This window comes from Oncorhynchus tshawytscha, linkage group LG15, assembly GCF_018296145.1.
Source record: "Oncorhynchus tshawytscha isolate Ot180627B linkage group LG15, Otsh_v2.0, whole genome shotgun sequence".
Taxonomy (NCBI): Eukaryota; Metazoa; Chordata; class Actinopteri; order Salmoniformes; family Salmonidae; genus Oncorhynchus; species Oncorhynchus tshawytscha.
In genome coordinates this window covers 39,872,099-39,891,358 of record NC_056443.1, presented here as the reverse complement: position 1 = coordinate 39,891,358, position 19,260 = coordinate 39,872,099, and the positions used below count along the sequence as shown (strand labels likewise).

Genomic DNA, 19,260 nt, shown 5'->3' with positions numbered 1-19,260 from the left:
ACTGGAGAGGGTGTAGGGAGGGATCCCTGGAATGTTGTGGATGACTGGAGAGGGTGTAGGGAGGGATCCCTGGAATGTTGTGGATGACTGGAGAGAGTGTAGGGAGGGATCCCTGGAATGTTGTGGATGACTGGAGAGGGTGTAGGAAGGGATCCCTGGAATGTTGTGGATGACTGGAGAGGGTGTAGGGAGGGATCCCTGGAATGTTGTGGATGACTGGAGAGGGTGTAGGGAGGGATCCCTGGAATGTTGTGGATGACTGGAGAGGGTGTAGGGAGGGATCCCTGGAATGTTGTGGATGACTGGAGAGGGTGTTGGGAGGGACCCTTGGAATGTTGTGGATGACTGGAGAGGGTGTAGGGAGGGATCCCTGGAATGTTGTGGATGACTGGAGAGGGTGTAGGGAGGGATCCCTGGAATGTTGTGGATGACTGGAGAGAGAGGACAGGAAGGGAGGAGAGAGAATGTTCTCATGTTTGTAGAGGTTGTTTTATTGTCCTTAAAGTTGGAATCCGTAGCGATGAAACTTCCACAACCGTTTGAGATATTACAACAGCGAAGACGTTACTTCAAACAACACTCCCTCCCCCGGGCATCATTCAACAACACTCCCCCCGGGCATCATTCAACAACACTCCCCCCGGGCATCATTCAACAACACTCCCCCCGGCATCATTCAACAACACCCCCCCGGGCATCATTCAACAACACTCCCCCCGGGCATCATTCAACAACACTCCCCCCGGGCATCATTCAACAACACTCCCCCGGGCATCATTCAACAACACCCCGGGCATCATTCAACAACACTCCCCCCGGGCATCATTCAACAACACTCCCCCCGGGCATCATTCAACAACACTCCCCCCCGGGCATCATTCAACAACACTCCCCCCGGGCATCATTCAACAACACCCCCCGGGCATCATTCAACAACACTCCCCCGGGCATCATTCAACAACACTCCCCCCGGGCATCATTCAACAACACTCCCCCCGGGCATCATTCAACAACACTCCCCCCCGGGCATCATTCAACAACACCCCCCGGGCATCATTCAACAACACTCCCCCCGGGCATCATTCAACAACACTCCCCCCCCGGGCATCATTCAACAACACTCCCCCCGGGCATCATTCAACAACACCCCCCGGGCATCATTCAACAACACTCCCCCCGGGCATCATTCAACAACACTCCCCCGGGCATCATTCAACAACACTCCCCCCGGGCATCATTCAACAACACTCCCCCCGGGCATCATTCAACAACACTCCCCCCGGGCATCATTCAACAACACTCCCCCCGGGCATCATTCAACAACACTCCCCCCGGCATCATTCAACAACACTCCCCCCGGGCATCATTCAACAACAATCAATCACTGGTCAATCACTGGTCAATCACTGGTCAATCACTGGTCAATCACTGGTCAATCACTGGTCAATCACTGGTCAATCACTGGTCAATCACTGGTCAATCACTGGTCAATCACTGGTCAATCACTGGTCAATCACTGGTCAATCACTGGTCAATCACTGGTCAATCCAACATAACCTCCTTCCCCCCCCAACCCCCTCCCAGTGTGTGGAGAAGAGGAGTTTAGGTGTGGGACGGGACGCTGTGTGTCCCCCTCTATGGTGTGTGATGGATACGATGACTGTGGAGATCTCAGCGACGAACACAGCTGTGGTGAGAACACACACACACAGAATACACACACACACACAGAATACACACACACACACAGAATACACATACACACACAGAATACACACATACACACACACAGAATACACATACACACACAGAATACACACATACACACACACACACAGAATACACATACACACACAGAATACACACACACACACAGAATACACATACACACACAGAATACACACATACACACACACACACAGAATACACATACACACACAGAATACACACATACACACACAAAGGGACAAACACTCATGGATGCACACATACACACACACACAGAATACACACACATACACAGAATACACACACATACACAGAATACACACATACACACAGAATACTCACACACACACAGAATACACACTAAGGGACAAACACACATGGATGCACACATACTCACTCACACAGAATACACACACAGAATACACACTAAGGGACAAACACACATGAATGCACACATACTCACTCACACACTATATAAACCAGTAGAGTAGGGGGCCGGAGGGGGAAGGGCCGGCGGGGCGGAGGGCCGGAGGGGGAAGGGCCGGAGGGGGAAGGGCCGGCGGGGCGAAGGGCCATCGGGGCGAAGGGCCGGCGGGGGAAGGGCCGGCGGGGGGGAAGGGCCGGAGGGGAAGGGCCGGAGGGGGAAGGGCCGGCGGGGCGAAGGATCGGAGGGGGGAAGGGCCGGCGGGACGAAGGATCGGAGGGGGGAAGGGCCGGCGGGGCGAAAGGGCCGGCGGGGGAAAGGGCCGGAGGGGGAAAGGGCCGGAGCGCCGGAGGGGAAGGGCCGGAGCGCCGGAGGGGGAAGGGGGCCGGCGGGGGAAGGGGCGGCGGGGCGGAGGGCCAGAGGGGCGGAGGGGGGATGGGCCGGCGGGGCGGAGGGCCGGAGGGGGAAGGGCCGGCGGGGCGGAGGGCCGGCAGGGGGAGGGCCGGAGGGGGGAAGGGGCGGAGGGCCGGAGAGGGGAAGGGCCGGTGGGGCGAAAGGCCGGCAGGTGGCATGTTGTTAGTAAAAATGTTAAAAAGCAAGGGGCCTAAACAGCTACCCTGGTGAATTCCTGATTTTACCTGGATTATATTTGAGAGGCTTCTATTGAAGAACACCCTCTGTGTTCTGTTAGACAGGTTACTCTTTATCCACATTATAGCGGAGGGGGTAAAGCCATACAACATATGTTTTTCCAGCAGCAGACTATGATCAATAATGTCAAAAGCCACACTGAAGTCTAACAAGACAGCTCCCACAATCAGCCAAGTCCCGCAGAGTCCTGTAGACTCTGTAGAGTCCTGTTTTTACAGGATTCTACTGGGCTCTACTAGTCTTTACCGGACTCTAGAGACTAGTCTACACTAGTCATGTAGAGACTAGTAGAGCCCAGTAGAGTGCTGCAGAGACTAGTAAAGTCCTGTGAAGATTAGTAGAGTCCTGTAAAGACTTAGAGTCCGGTGAAGCCCAGTAGCGCCATGTGGAGCCCGGTAGAGCCTGGTAGAGTCCAATAGAGCCCGGTAGAGTCCTGTAGATCCATATGGAGTCCTGTAGAGACTAGTAGCGTCTTGTAGAGCCAGGTACAGTCCAGCAGAGTTCTGTAGAGTCCGGTGCAGTCCCGTAGAGCCCAGTAGAGTCTTGTAGAGCCAGGTACAGTCCCGTAGAGCCCAGTAGAGTCTTGTGGAGACTAGTAGAGCCCAGTAAAGAATAGTAGAGCCCAGTAGAGCTCAGTACTCCAATTGAGACTAGTAGAGCCCATTAGAGACTGATTGAGGTCCTGTAGAGGTCCTGAAAAGACTAGTAGAGTCCTTTAGGGACTGGTAGAGACTGGACTGGTAGGGACTGGTAGAGACTGGACTGGTAGAGACTGGACTGGTAGGGACTGGTAGAGATTGGACTGGTAGGGACTAGTAGAGACTGGACTGGTAGGGACTGGTAGAGACTGGACTGGTAGGGACTGGTAGAGACTGGACTGGTAGAGACTGGTAGGGACTGGTAGAGACTGGACTGGTAGGGACTGGTAGAGACTGGACTGGTAGGGACTGGTAGAGACTGGACTGGTAGGGACTGGTAGAGACTGGACTGGTAGAGATTGAAAGGGACTGGTAGGGACTGGTAGAGCCCTTTAGATACATGTAGAGACCAGAATACTCTATTCTCTGTGTCAGTGTGTGACCCAGTCAGGGAACACCGCTGTGAGGATGGGAGATGTGTTACCAGGGACTGGGTGTGTGATGGAGATCATGACTGTCTGGACAAGAGTGACGAACTAAACTGCTGTAAGTCAACATCATTATCACAACTATCACAATATCATTCAACAATTTCAGTATCGTTTAATTCCTTTAATGACATTATCTTTGTTGTTATCGTTAGTCACATCAGATTATCACAGCTATATACTATCATTTGTATCATTTTATTTCATTACCTTGTAAAAACTGAACTACATTGAGCCACAACTTCCATGCTATAATGATATTGTCATTCTCTCCTGTAAGCCTGATGAAGTGTAGGTCAGTCTCTTCCTAACCTCTCTCCTCTCTCTCTCGTTTCTCCTCTCATCTCCCCTCTCTCTCTCCCCTCTCTCTCTCCCCTCTCTCTCTCCCCTCTCTCCTCCCCTCTCTCCCTTCTCTTCCCTCTCCCCTCTCTCCTCTCTCTCCCTTATCTCTTCTCTCTCCCCTCTCTCCCTTCTCTCCTCTCTCCCTCTCTCTCCTCCTTATCTCCTCTCTCCCCTCTCTCCCTTCTCTCCTCTCTCTCCCTTCTCTCCCTTCTCTCCTCTCTCCCCTCTCTCCTCTCTCTCTCCTCTCTCCCTCTCTCATCTCTCTCCTCTCTCTCCTCTCTCCCCTCTCTCTCCTCTCTCTCCCCTCTCTCTCCCCCTCTCTCCCCCTCTCTCTCCCCCTCTCTCTCCCCTCTCTCTCCCTCTCTCTCTCCCTCTCTCTCCCCTCTCTCCCCCTCTCTCTCCCCTCTCTCTCCCCTCTCTCCCCTCCCCTCTCTCCTCTTTCCTCTCCCCTCCCCTCTCTCTCTCTCCTCTTTCCTCTCCCCTCCCCTCTCTCTCTCCTCTTTCCTCTCCCCTCCCCTATCTCTCCCCTCCTCTCTCCCCTCCTCCCTCTCCCCTCTCTCTCCCCTCTCTCTCCCCTCTCTCCTCTCTCCGTAGCCTGTAAATCCCAGGGTCTGATGGAATGTAGGAATGGTCTGTGTGTTCCTAGTGCCTTCAGATGTGACGGAGAGGATGACTGCAAGGATGGCAGTGATGAGGAAAACTGTACTCAACTACATAGTAAGAAAACACACAGTCTGATGAAACACACAGTCTGATGAAACACACAGTCTGATGAAACACACAGTCTGATGAAACACACAGTCTGATGAAACACACAGTCTGATGAAACACACAGTCTGATGAAACACACAGTCTGATGAAACACACAGTCTGATGAAACACACAGTCTGATGAAACACACAGTCTGATGAAACACACAGTCTGATGACACACAGTCTGATGACACACAGTCTGATGAAACACACAGTCTGATGAAACACAGTCTGATGAAACACACAGTCTGATGACACACAGTCTGATGAAACACACAGTCTGATGAAACACACAGTCTGATGACACACAGTCTGATGACACACAGTCTGATGACACACACAGTCTGGTGACACACACAGTCTGAAGACACACAGTCTGATGACACACACAGTCTGGTGACACACACAGTCTAGTGACACACACAGTCTGATGACACACACACACAGTCTGATGACACACACACACCAACACACACAGACTGATGACACACACACACACACACACACACACACACACACACACACACACAAACACACAGACTGATGACACACACACACACACTGATAACACACAGTCTCAAAACACACACACACACACTGTCTGATGACACACACATAGACTGAATACACACACACAGACTGATGACACACACACACACACACACACACACATACTGATGACACACACACACACAGACTGATGACACACACACACAGACTGATGACGCACACACACACACACACAGACTGATGACACACACACACACAGACTGATGACACACACACACACACACACACACACACACACACACACACACACTAACATGTGTATCTCTCAGTTCAGGGTGCGTGTCCTCCTGGCCAGCCCAGCTGTCCCTCTACTCCCAGCACGTGTGATGCCCGTAACAACTGCAGTAAGTGTGGGGGGGTGTGGCAGATGTGGGTTTATAAACTCACTTCTAATGCTTGGTCTACTCTGTAGCGTAAATGGCTAAGACTTGGTCTACTCTGTAGCGTAAATGGCTAAGACTTGGTCAAGCGGTGACATTGTGTTTGTGAGGCAGAGGATTCCTGGTTCGATTCAAACTCCACTCCCTACCCTAACGACCTATACAAATAACATTTTATTTGTCATATGCGCCGAATACAACAGGTGTTGACCTTACCGTGAAACGCTTACTGACGAGCCCTTAACTAACAACGCAGTTCAAGAAGATATTTACTAAATAAACTAAAGTAAAATCAAACAATCGGTTAAAGGTAGCCTAGTGATCAGAGCGTTGGGCTAGTAACCGAAAGGTTGCTGGATCGAATCCCCAAGCTGACAAGGTAAAAATCTGTTGTTCTTCCCCTGAACAAGGCAGTTCTCCGGTAGGCCGTCATTGAAAATAAGAATTTGTTCTTAACTGACTTGCCTGGTTAAATAAAAGTTTTTAAATAAATAAATAAATACAATTAACACAAGACATTTACAATAACAAGGCTATATACAGGGGTACCGGTACCAAGTCAATGTACTGGTTAGTCGAGGTCATTTGTAAAGCAACTATCCATAGATAATAAACAGCAAGTAGCAGCAGTGTAAAAACAAAGGGCGGGGGGGTCAAATGTAATTAACTCTCCTCTCATTCGCTCTCTCTCTCTCAATTCAAAGGGCCTTTATTGGCACACTGAGTGTACAAAAACATTAGGGACTTTCCATAAGACTGACCAGGTGAATCCAGGTGAAAACTATATGATCCCTTATTGATGTCACTTGTTAAATCCACTTCAATCAGTGTAGATGAAGGGGAGGAGACGGGTTAAAGAAGGATTTTTATGTCTTGAGGCAATTGAGACATGGATTGTGTGTGTGTGTCATTCAGAGGGTGAATGGGCAAGACAAAATATTTAAGTGCCTTTGAATGGGGTATGGTAGTAGGTGCCAGTTGCACTGGTTTTAATGTGTCAAGAACTACAATGCTGCTGGGTTTTATTCACACTCAACAGTTTCCTGTGTGAATCAAGAATGGTCCACCACCCAAAGGACATCCAGACAACTTGAGTCAACATCCCTGTGTAATACTTTCAACACTTGTAGAGCCCGGATGAATTGAGGCTTTTCTGAGGGCAAAAGTGCAACTCAGTATTAGAAAGGTGTTCCTCATGTTTTGTTCACTCAGTGTATGTTTACATTGCCAAAGCGAGTGGAGTGGAATTTTGCTCCGAGCAGCAATGAACGGGGTTCACATGATGATGGAAAGGGGAGAATATCAGTTGGATAACAGTGATTATGCAGATATACTAATCATGATATTTCACATTATTCGTCTGCATAATTATAAATCAACATTCCTTTGCATGAGACAAAGTCCACTTGATCAATGGCCCCTCTCTGGATTTTGTGTTAACAAGAAATTTGTGGAGTGGTTGAAAAACTAGTTTTAATGACTCCAACATCAGTGTATGTAAACTAGTTTTAATGACTCCAACATCAGTGTATGTAAACTAGTTTTAATGACTCCAACATCAGTGTATGTAAACTAGTTTTAATGACTCCAACATCAGTGTATGTAAACTAGTTTTAATGACTCCAACATCAGTGTATGTAAACTAGTTTTAATGACTCCAACATCAGTGTATGTAAACTAGTTTTAATGACTCCAACATCAGTGTATGTAAACTAGTTTTAATGACTCCAACATCAGTGTATGTAAACTAGTTTTAATGACTCCAACATCAGTGTATGTAAACTAGTTTTAATGACTCCAACATCAGTGTATGTAAACTAGTTTTAATGACTCCAACATCAGTGTATGTAAACTAGTTTTAATGACCTAAGTGTATGTAACTGTAACAACAATAAAGATATAAACAGTGAAATAAATTAGTTACTTAGTAAGTGTATTTAAACTTCTGACTTCAACTGTTAATATCGGATCGTCTTGAAACGGAAATCTGCACATACCTATTATAGTATTTATCCTGTTCTTTCTCTCTCTCTCTCTCTCTCTCTCTCTCTCTCTCTCTCTCTCTTTTCTTTCTTGCCCTGCAGGTCATTGTGAGCCCATTACTTTAGAGCTGTGTATGAACTTGCCCTACAACAGCACCACCTACCCTAACTACCTTGGCCACGCGACCCAGAGCGAGAGCTCTGTCTCCTGGGAGTCTTCTCTGTTCCCAGCCCTGGTTCAGACCAACTGTTATAAATACCTCATGTTCTTCGCCTGTACCATGTTGGTCCCCAAGTGTGACTCACACACACACCAGAGGGTGCCCCCCTGCAGGTCAGTACCAGAACCACTACACACACACCAGAGGTTGCCCCCCTGCAGGTCAGTACCAGAACCACTACACACACACCAGAGGTTGCCCCCCTGCAGGTCAGTACCAGAACCATTACACACACACCAGAGGGTGCCCCCTGCAGGTCAGTACCAGAACCATTACACACACACCAGAGGTTGCCCCCTGCAGGTCAGTACCATTACACACACACCAGAGGTTGCCCCCCTGCAGGTCAGTACCAGAACCACTACACACACACACCAGAGGTTGCCCCCCTGCAGGTCAGTACAGGCACACGGTAGAGTCCAGCAGACTCCAGTAGATTCCAGTAGAGACTGTTATGAATACCAGACAGTAGAGACTGTTATGAATACCAGACAGTAGAGACTGTTATAAATACCAGACAGTAGAGACTGTTATAAATACCACACAGTAGAGACTGTTATAAATACCAGACAGTAGAGACTGTTATAAATACCACACAGTAGAGACTGTTATAAATACCACACAGTAGAGACTGTTATAAATACCATCCAGTAGAGACCAGTAGAGACTGTTATAAATACCATCCAATAGAGACTGTTATAAATACCAGACAGTAGAGACTGTTATAAATACCACACAGTAGAGACTGTTATAAATACCATCCAGTAGAGACTGTTATAAATACCACACAGTAGAGACTGTTATAAATACCAGACAGTAGAGACTGTTATAAATACCACCCAGTAGAGACTGTTATAAATACCATCCAGTAGAGACTGTTATAAATACCACACAGTAGAGACTGTTATAAATACCAGACAGTAGAGACTGTTATAAATACCAGACAGTAGAGACTGTTATGAATACCAGACAGTAGAGACTGTTATGAATACCAGACAGTAGAGACTGTTATAAATACCATCCAATAGAGACTGTTATAAATACCAGACAGTAGAGACTGTTATAAATACCACACAGTAGAGACTGTTATAAATACCAGACAGTAGAGACCAGTAGAGACTGTTATAAATACCATCCAGTAGAGACAGTTATGAATACCAGACAGTAGAGACTGTTATGAATACCAGACAGTAGAGACTGTTATAAATACCATCCAGTAGAGACCAGTAGACTGTTATAAATACCATCCAGTAGAGACTGTTATAAATACCATCCAGTAGAGACTGTTATAAATACCATCCAGTAGAGACTGTTATGAATACCAGACAGTAGAGACTGTTATAAATACCATCCAGTAGAGACTGTTATAATACCATCCAGTAGAGACTGTTATAAATACCAGACAGTAGAGACCAGTACAGACTGTTATAAATACCACCCAGGAGATACTGTTATAAATACCATCCAGTAGAGACCAGTAGAGACTGTTATAAATACCATCCAGTAGAGACTGTTATAAATACCATCCAGTAGAGACTGTTATAAATACCATCCAGTAGAGACTGTTATAAATACCACACAGTAGAGACCAGTAGAGACTGTTATAAATACCATCCAGTAGAGACTGTTATGAATACCAGACAGTAGAGACTGTTATAAATACCATCCAGTAGAGACTGTTATAAATACCATCCAGTAGAGACTGTTATAAATACCAGACAGTAGAGACTGTTATAAATACCAGACAGTAGAGACTGTTATAAATACCAGACAGTAGAGACCAGTACAGACTGTTATAAATACCACCCAGGAGATACTGTTATAAATACCATCCAGTAGAGACCAGTAGAGACTGTTATAAATACCATCCAGTAGAGACTGTTATAAATACCATCCAGTAGAGACTGTTATAAATACCACACAGTAGAGACCAGTAGAGACTGTTATAAATACCATCCAGTAGAGACTGTTATGAATACCAGACAGTAGAGACTGTTATAAATACCAGACAGTAGAGACTGTTATAAATACCAGACAGTAGAGACTGTTATAAATACCATCCAGTAGAGACTGTTATAAATACCATCCAGTAGAGACCAGTAGAGACCAGTAGACTGTTATAAATAACAGACAGTACAGACTGTTATAAATACCATCCAGTAGAGACTGTTATTAATTTATGTTTATCTGTGTGTTGTAAACTCAGCAAAAAAAGAAATGTCCCTTTTTCATGACCCTGTCTCAAAGATAATTCTTAAAATTAGTTATTTTTTTAGTTTTTTATTTAACCTTTATTTTACTAGGCAAGTCAGTTAAGAACAAATTCTTATTTTCAATGACGACCTAGGAACAGTGGGTTAACTGCTTGTTCAAGGGCAGAACGACAGATTTGTACCTCGTCAGCTTGGGGATTTGAACTTGCAACATTCCGCTTACTAGTCCAACGCTCTAACCACTAGGCTACCCCATAACTTCACAGATCTTCATTGTAAAGGGTTTAAACACTGTTTCCCATGCTTGTTCAATGAACCATAAACTATTAATGAACATGCACCTGTGGAACGGTCGTTAAGACACTAACAGCTTACAGACGGTAGGCAATTAAGGTCACAGCTATGACAACCTAGGACACTAAAGAGACCTTTCTACTGACTCTGAAAAACACCAAAAGAAAGATGCCCAGGGTCCCTGCTCACCTATGTGAACGTGCCTTAGGCATGCTGCAAGGAGGCATGAGGCCTGCAGATGTGGCCAGGGCAATAAATTGCATTGTCCGTACTGTGAGACGCCTACGACAGCGCTACAGGGAGACAGGACGGACAGCTGATCGTCCTCGCAGTGGCAGACCACGTGTAACAACACCTGCACAGGATCGGTACATCCGAACATCACACCTGCGGGACAGGTACAGGACGGCAACAACAACTGCCCGAGTTACACCAGGAACGCACAATCCCTCCATCAGTTCTCAGACTGTCCGCAATAGGCTGAGAGAGGCTGAACTGAGGGCTTGTAGGCCTGTTGTAAGGCAGGTCCTCACCAGACATTACCAGCAACATCGTCGCCTATGGACACAAACCCACCGTCGCTGGACCAGACAGGACTGGTAAAAAGTGCTTTTTACTGACGAGTCACGGTTTTGTCTCACCAGGGGTGATGGGATTATTTGTGTTTATCGTCAAAAGAATGAGCTTTACACTGAGGCCTGTATCCTGGAATGGGATCGATTTGGAGGTGGAATGTCCTTCATGGTCTGGGGCGGTGTGTCACAGCATCATCGGACTGAGCTTGTTGTCATTACAGGCAATCTCAACGTTGTGCTTTACAGGGAAGACATCCTCCTCCCTCATGTGGTACCCTTCCTGCAGGCTCATCCTGACATGACCCTCCCTCATGTGGTACCCTTCCTGCAGGCTCATCCTGACATGACCCTCCAGCATGACAATGCCACCAGCCATACTGCTCGTTCTGTGCGTGATTTCCTGCAAGACAGGAATGTCAGTGTCCTGCCATGGCCAGCGAAGAGCCCGGATCTCAATCCCATTGAGCACGTCTGGGACCTGTTGGATCGGAGGGTGAGGGCTAGTGCCATTCCCCCCAGAAATGTCTGGGAACTTGCAGGTGCCTTGGTGGAAGAGTGGGGTAACATCTCACAGCAAGAACTGGTAAATCTGGTGCAGTCCATGAGGAGGAGATGCACTGCAGTACTTAATGCTGACTGTTATTAATTTTTATTTTGACCCCCCCTTTGATCAGGGACACATTATTCAATATCTGTTCGTCACATGTCTGTAGAACTTGTTCAGTTTATGTCTCATCTTATTATGTTCATACAAATATTTACACATGTTAAGTTTGCTGAAAATAAACGCAGTGGACAGTGAGAGGACGTTTCTTTTTTTGCTGAGTTTATGTATAATGTTTATCTGTGTTGTTGCAGGTCATTGTGTCGCAGCTCTAAGGAGCGCTGTGAGTCTGTGCTGGGTATTGTGGGTCTTCAATGGCCAGAGGACACAGACTGTAACCAGTTCCCTGAAGACGGACCCACCTGTCTACTACCTGACCCGGATGTTGATGGTTAGTAGAAGGGAGGGGCTTGGTTATTCTTCACCTGTCTACTACCTGACCCGGATGTTGATGGTTAGTAGAAGGGAGGGGCTTGGTTATTCTTCACCTGTCTACTACCTGACCCGGATGTTGATGGTTAGTAGAAGGGAGGGGCTTGGTTTTTTTTTTTTTTGTAGCGGTATTTTTATTGGAATTTCACAATTTTCACCCATATTAAGAGATACAACAACAGAGACAAAGCACACAGAACAAAAACAAGAAAAACAGCACCCACTTACACATATCTACGTGCATATATATACACATACATACATACACACACATACATATACCCATGCATATACACACACACACGCATACATACACACACACACACACACACACATATACACACCCATACATCCGTACACCATTTTCCTCTTCCCGCTCTGTGCTTCTCTCACCCCATCACCATCACCGCGTCTCTCAATACATACATTTTAAACAAACTTACAAACAGAAATTAAACAAAAAAGCTCAGTTTAAACCAAGAGGTTAGGTTCCACACATGGAACGTACAGTGTAGTTCTGAAATACATAGATCCCCGCCATTCTAAGAGAATCCTTGCAGCATAATAGCTGATACCTCAGGTTCTAGGTCATTTAGATAAGGTTCCCATACTTTGTAGAACTGGTCTGTTTTAGAATGCAATGTACATGTCAGATATTCCAGAGGCACCCATTCAAATAGTATCTTATGCCAATCTTTAATAGAAGGAACCTTATCACTAATCCACTGTAAAAGGATGTTTTTCCTCGCTGCGAAGGTAAGGATGTTGTAAAGCCTCCTTTTACCGACAGAAGTAACATGCCTACTAGGGAGACCTAACAGTAAAGAAACTGGGTCCAATTCTAGATCAACCCCTAGGATCTTTTCAATTTCTTGCAGAACACCAGACCAGTATCTTTGTATTTTGGTACATGACCATAAACAATGTGTTAGGGTGCCTGTATCAGTTTTGCATTTAAGACACTGAGGGGAAGAGGAAGTGGGGCTAAAAAAAAGCATGTCTGCGATTTGGGGATATATGCAATCTGTGTATTATTCTTAATTGGATTGCTCTAGTACAGTTACATATAGATATTGTTTTTGCATATCTCCAAATGTCCTCCCACATCTCTTCGTCAATAGTAACAGACAATTCTTTCTCCCACACTTGTTTCACCCTCCGTGTGTTGACAGCAGAAAAGGACCTTAAAGTATCATAAAACAGACTTACAGACATTTTCATTTGTGGGAAAAAAGCATTCTTTCAATGACAGACACATCAGGGTTACCAATTAAGGTGGTGCTCTTCAGAATATAATGTCTTACTTGTAGGAAGCGGAAAAGTCCTGCTTTGGGAGTCGATATTTCTCAACCATCTGCTCAAATGACAACAAAATCTTATCAGCAAATAAGTCATTTAGCCTGCGTATGCCCTTATTAAGCCATAAGTTAAAGCCAGCATCCAGCAATCCTGGACTGAAATCTGGGTTAAGAATTGGGGTAAGAGCAGAGGTTAGTTTGGACCTTCCCAGGAAGCGTTGAACTGACCTCCATACTTTGAGTGTGTTAAGTGTAACGGGATTATTGCAGTGGTCTTCTACAGACTTGAAACTTCTGAAAAATAAAAGATCCTGTAAGGGGTATTTTGAAAGAGAAGTCTCAATGTCTAACCAAATAGAGGAGTCATCATTTGTGATCCAGTCAGAAATATAACAAAGGTGGGCACACCATTGATAGAACCTGATATTGGGCAGGTCCAAGCCGCCCATAGAACTTGGCAGCTGCAATATTGCCATCTTAAGTCTTGGCTTGCGTTTATTCCATATAAAGGAACTTAGCCATCCATTTACATCCTTTATTACCTTATTGGAGAGTAATACTGGGATCATTTGGATTGGGTAAAGTAGTCTAGGTAAAATGTTCATTTTCAAGAGGGATATTCTACCCAACCAAGAAATCGGGAGAGAGTTCCAGCGCTCCAGATCCTGTCTTATTGTATCAAACAAGGGAACAAAATTGGCTTTGTACATTAGCTGGAATTTAGGAGTTACAAATATACCCAGATACATGAAACCTGAGGGAGACCATTTAAAAGGGAAGGGGGAGAAGTATTAGGTACAGAGTGTAGGCTACCAAGTGGCATAGCCTCTGACTTAGTAAGGTTAATCTTGTAGCCTGAGAATTCACTGAATAATTCAATAATATTAATAAGAGATGTAATTGAAGTCTCGGGACTAGAGATGAATATCAGGACATCATCAGCATACAAGCTTATTTTATGGTGAACATCACCAATGAGCAGCCCCTGTATAGCAGGCGTTACCCTGATGGCCTCGGCCAGTGGTTCCATAACGAGTGCAAAGAGGAGGGGGGATAAAGGACAGCCCTGTCTGGTACCTCTGTGTATAGAGAAGCTATTTGACCGTAGCCCATTAGTAAGGACAGCAGCCTGAGGATCATCATATAAAACTTTCACCCATTTTATAAAGTTGTCCCCCAGACCAAATTTATTTAGAGCAAATAATAGGTAAGACCACTCCACACGATCAAATGCTTTCTCAGCATCTAGGGAGAGCACAAGACCATCCACAGCACTTTGTTGGTAGGCTTGAATTACATTAAGAAGCCGCCTGACGTTGTTGCATGACTTACGGACCCTAATGAAGCCAGTTTGGTCTCCTTTCACAATTAGTGGCAGTGAGTCCTCTAATCTTGTGGCTAGAATTTTAGAAAGCAATTTTCTATCCACATTCAGAAGGGAAATTGGTCTGTATGAGGAACAAGACTCTGGACATTTTCCCTTTTTGAGAATAAGTGAAATGTTGGCTTCTCTCAGCGTTTGGTCATTTGAAAATGAGTGGTTAAACATATCACGCAATGGCTCAAGGATCAGGCCATGGAACTCTTTATAGAACTCACTACAAAACCCGTCTGGTCCTGGGGCCTTACCATTTTGCAGATTCTGAAATTGCGAACATTATCTCTTCCTTGGTAATAGGGGCATTAAGGAGGGACCTCTGCCCTTCGGAGATAGTAGGGAGCTCAATCTTACAAAAGAAGTTCTCCATTAATTTGGGTGCATCCTTTGGCAGTTCTGAGGCATAAAGGTTTGTATAAAATTTCTTAAATGAGTCACTTATCAATTTATTTTCATATAAATGATTACCATCAGAATCAGTAATAGTAGCAATTGACTGAGAGTCAGCCCTCTTTTTAGATGGGTATGCCAAGTACTTTCCTGGCTTATCGCCATGTTCATATAGCTTTTGCCTGACAAATCTCATTTTCTTTTCAGCGTCCTGTGTTAGGAGAGAGTCTAACGTTGATCTAATGACTGATATTTCCTTTAGTAGGGCAGGAGTGGGCGTTTTAATGTAGTCCTTCTCTTTAGTTCCTAATTCACCCTCTAACACTTTTTGCTTTTCCCGCTTTTTCCGTCTCTTAGTAGCTGTGTATGACATAATCAGACCCCTGGCATACGCTTTACAGGTCTCCCAAAGGAGCGAGGGGTTATCTGTTGATTGAGAGTTAATAGAGAAAAATGCTTTAAACTCTGTTATAAAATATGATGTGAATGTATGGTCTTTAAGAATGGTTGTGTTCAACCTCCAATGTCTTGACCGATTGAATGCCCCGTTGAGTTTTATGTCCAGGATCACCTCAGCATGATCAGATATGACTATGCTTCCTATCCTAGCGGATAAAACAGACTGCAAAGACATTTTGGGCATAAAAAAATAATCTATTCTAGTCTGACATCCATGAGGTGCAGAGAAAAAAGTGAACTCTCTGTTGGAGGAATGAAAAGCTCTCCAGACATCCGCATACCCCATGTTACGCACGCCTCTATGAAGAGGGAACGCAACACCCTGCTACAACTAAACTCTCTGTGAAGCGAAAAGGTATGGACTGTAGGTGCAAGTAAGAATGACAACAGGCAGAATGTGGTACCGTTTACAAGGACTTTATTCCTTTACACGGTAATATGGGGAAAAGGGGCTGGACGGAACCAAAGCAAAGAAAGTAAATCTCAAAGCCCCCCTCTCCTATCTCACCTGCCTACCCACTACTTACCTAATTTAGCACCACCTGGTGCCCTAACCAAAATACAAGGGGTGGTCCGCCCAGGTCTTACCTAGTGTGTCTAGACAGCGAATATGCTACGGGTATATGTATGCCCGTGGGCCTCTTGCCTAAGCACTCCCTAGGTGCCTTCCCCTTCCCCCCCTGGGAACAAATGAAACAGAATATTAAACAATTTTAAACAAACTAAGAAACAAAAGGATGTCAAATAAGCTCTATCTGAGCAACAAACTCACAGAACATACCACTTTCCAACAAAATCAACCTCTATCACACTCAATCTCAGCAATCCCTACCTCCAGCAAAATCTCTACCTCCAAAAAAAAAAGAGATCTCCCCCTGAACAGAACACTGGCTTTTATATAGCTTCAGAAGGAATGGGTAATTGGAGACAGCTGTGTCTTGACGAGGAGGCGGGGTCAGCTCTCCAATTAGCCCTGGAGTCGACCAATCAGCTGCTTGAGGGATTTCAGGAAGCCATTTCCTGAAATAAACACATGTAAATACACAAACTACAACACATAATCTGGGGAACGTAACACCCCAGATCATCACAAATAACTTTAAGTGACTTAGCTTGAGGAGAGAGTGAAGCTATACCACTGGGAAACCTATCAATAAGGGGGTTCAACAAGCAGTTAAAATCTCCTCCAACCACTGCAGTGTTTGAGTTTAATTCTGAAAAGTCTAGAAATGCCTTAGTGAGGAAATCAGGGGGTGAGCAGGGGGAAGTAAATAAAGTAAATATTCATTATGGAAATGTTCTGCCCTTGTAAAGTACCATTAATTATCACAAAGCGACCAAATTAATCTTTCACACAATTCAAGACCTGAAGTGGTAAGTTCTTTTTCAGCAGAATTGCTACACCTCTACTTCTGGATGTAAATGATGAGAAAAACACTTGACCAAACCCTCCTTGTTGTAGTTTCAGGTGCTCCTTATCATCCAAATGAGTTTCTTGCAACAGGGCGATATCAATATTTTCTTTTTCAAAAAAGACAGTACGTTCTTCCTTTTAATGGGGTTATGGCTCCCTCTAATGTTCCACGTACATACAGTCTGTTATCTGCCATTGTATCTTGACCATTCAATATCCAGACTGGATCCTACTGTAAAAGTGGGGTGGTACCTTTTTCCATGTGTTGAACTCTCCTCTATCTCACTGAGCATAAACAAAAATATGAACCCTGAACTTGAACTATACTAAACCCCAAAATTAAACATGTAAAAATCCAAAAGGGGTTTTCCCACTAGCTAACATGCAGGGGATTTCAACTCTCCAATGTAGACTCTTAAGTCCGCATTGCCGCTCAATAGCCTCATCCTTTATATATATGGAAAAGAAAATCAACAGAAGAAGATTGAGGCTCTTCCACCTAAAACCAAGCCTGGGCACCAATATGGATTCACACATATCTCAGCCTGAGCTATAGCGGCTATTACTTTAGCAAGAAAAATAATAATGATATGAATATTACTGAGCCGGAGTACGTGAGGACTCACACCACTGTTTCATGATCAGATTCAACCAAAAATAAGTTATTCAATGCTGTGGAGGTGCAGCATAAAGTTATTTACCCGAGAGAGTCAATAAACGCAGCAGCCTCTTCAGGTGTGTAGAGCTTTTTAGGTGATCCGTTGACTATAATCTTCAATGTGGCCGGGTACAACAGTGCGTAGTCCATCTTCATTCTCCTGAGTCGAGCCTTCGCCTCATCAAACGCTTTGCGTCTTCGTACAACCGCTGTGGAATAATCATTGAAGTATGAGACCTTTGGACCTTTATGTTGACTACCATCAGAGCCGATGTTTCTAGCCGCATCCATGACGCGCTGCTTGTCGGTGAAGTTGTGGAACTTTATAACCACCGGCCGTGGGCGCTGATTGGGACCGGGTATTGGTGCTTGAGAGGGATGGGCTCTGTCCAGCTTCACACGACCAGCCTTAGTGTCCATTTGTAGGTAGCCAGGGATCCATTCCTCAAAGAATTTTACTGAACGTGTCCCTTCAGAATTTTCCGGGAGTCCCACAACACAAATATTGCATCTGCGTCCTCGATTATCCAAGTCGTCAATGTGCTCCGCCATTTCGCGCACCTGTTTCTCAAGTGCTTTTATCTTAGCGTCTATAGATGTAGTTGAAGTTTCCACTGCAGCAATTCTCCCTTCCGCCTCAACAACACGTTTCACAACGCTCTGTATTTCAGCTGAATGGCCTGCTATTGCTTCCAAGACCGTTCTTATCGCGCCATTTTGTCCCCCAACCGGGGCTTGGTTATTCTTCACCTGACTACTACCTGACCCGGATGTTGATGGTTAGTAGAAGGGAGGGGCTTGGTTATTCTTCACCTGACTACTACCTGACCCGGATGTTGATGGTTAGTAGAAGGGAGGGGCTTGGTTATTCTTCACCTGACTACTACCTGACCCGGATGTTGATGGTTAGTAGAAGGGAGGGGCTTGGTTATTCTTCACCTGTCTACTACCTGACCCGGATGTTGATGGTTAGTAGAAGGGAGGGGCTTGGTTATTCTTCACCTGTCTACTACCTGACCCGGATGTTGTTGGTTAGTAGAAGGGAGGGGCTTGGTTATTCTTCACCTGTCTACTACCTGACCCGGATGTTGATGGTTAGTAGAAGGGAGGGGCTTGGTTATTCTTCACCTGTCTACTACCTGACCCGGATGTTGTTGGTTAGTAGAAGGGAGGGGCTTGGTTATTCTTCACCTGTCTACTACCTGACCCGGATGTTGATGGTTAGTAGAAGGGAGGGGCTTGGTTATTCTTCACCTGTCTACTACCTGACCCGGATGTTGATGGTTAGTAGAAGGGAGGGGCTTGGTTATTCTTCACCTGTCTACTACCTGACCCGGATGTTGTTGGTTAGTAGAAGGGAGGGGCTTGG

At 45.3% G+C, this 19,260-nt stretch overlaps 1 protein-coding gene across 2 annotated transcripts in view; it reads left to right on the top strand.

Moving 5' to 3' along the window:
* Positions 1-19,260, top strand: part of LOC112236860 (atrial natriuretic peptide-converting enzyme) — an 84,363-nt gene that overhangs the window by 43,193 nt on the left and 21,910 nt on the right. For both annotated transcript variants that reach the window (XM_042298586.1, XM_042298587.1), the window contains exons 4-9: positions 1,585-1,692; positions 3,877-3,987; positions 4,866-4,988; positions 5,863-5,937; positions 8,058-8,289; positions 12,117-12,253. In XM_042298586.1, coding sequence (XP_042154520.1) covers positions 1,585-1,692; positions 3,877-3,987; positions 4,866-4,988; positions 5,863-5,937; positions 8,058-8,289; positions 12,117-12,253 — 786 coding nt within the window. The remainder of the gene's footprint in view (positions 1-1,584; positions 1,693-3,876; positions 3,988-4,865; positions 4,989-5,862; positions 5,938-8,057; positions 8,290-12,116; positions 12,254-19,260) is intronic.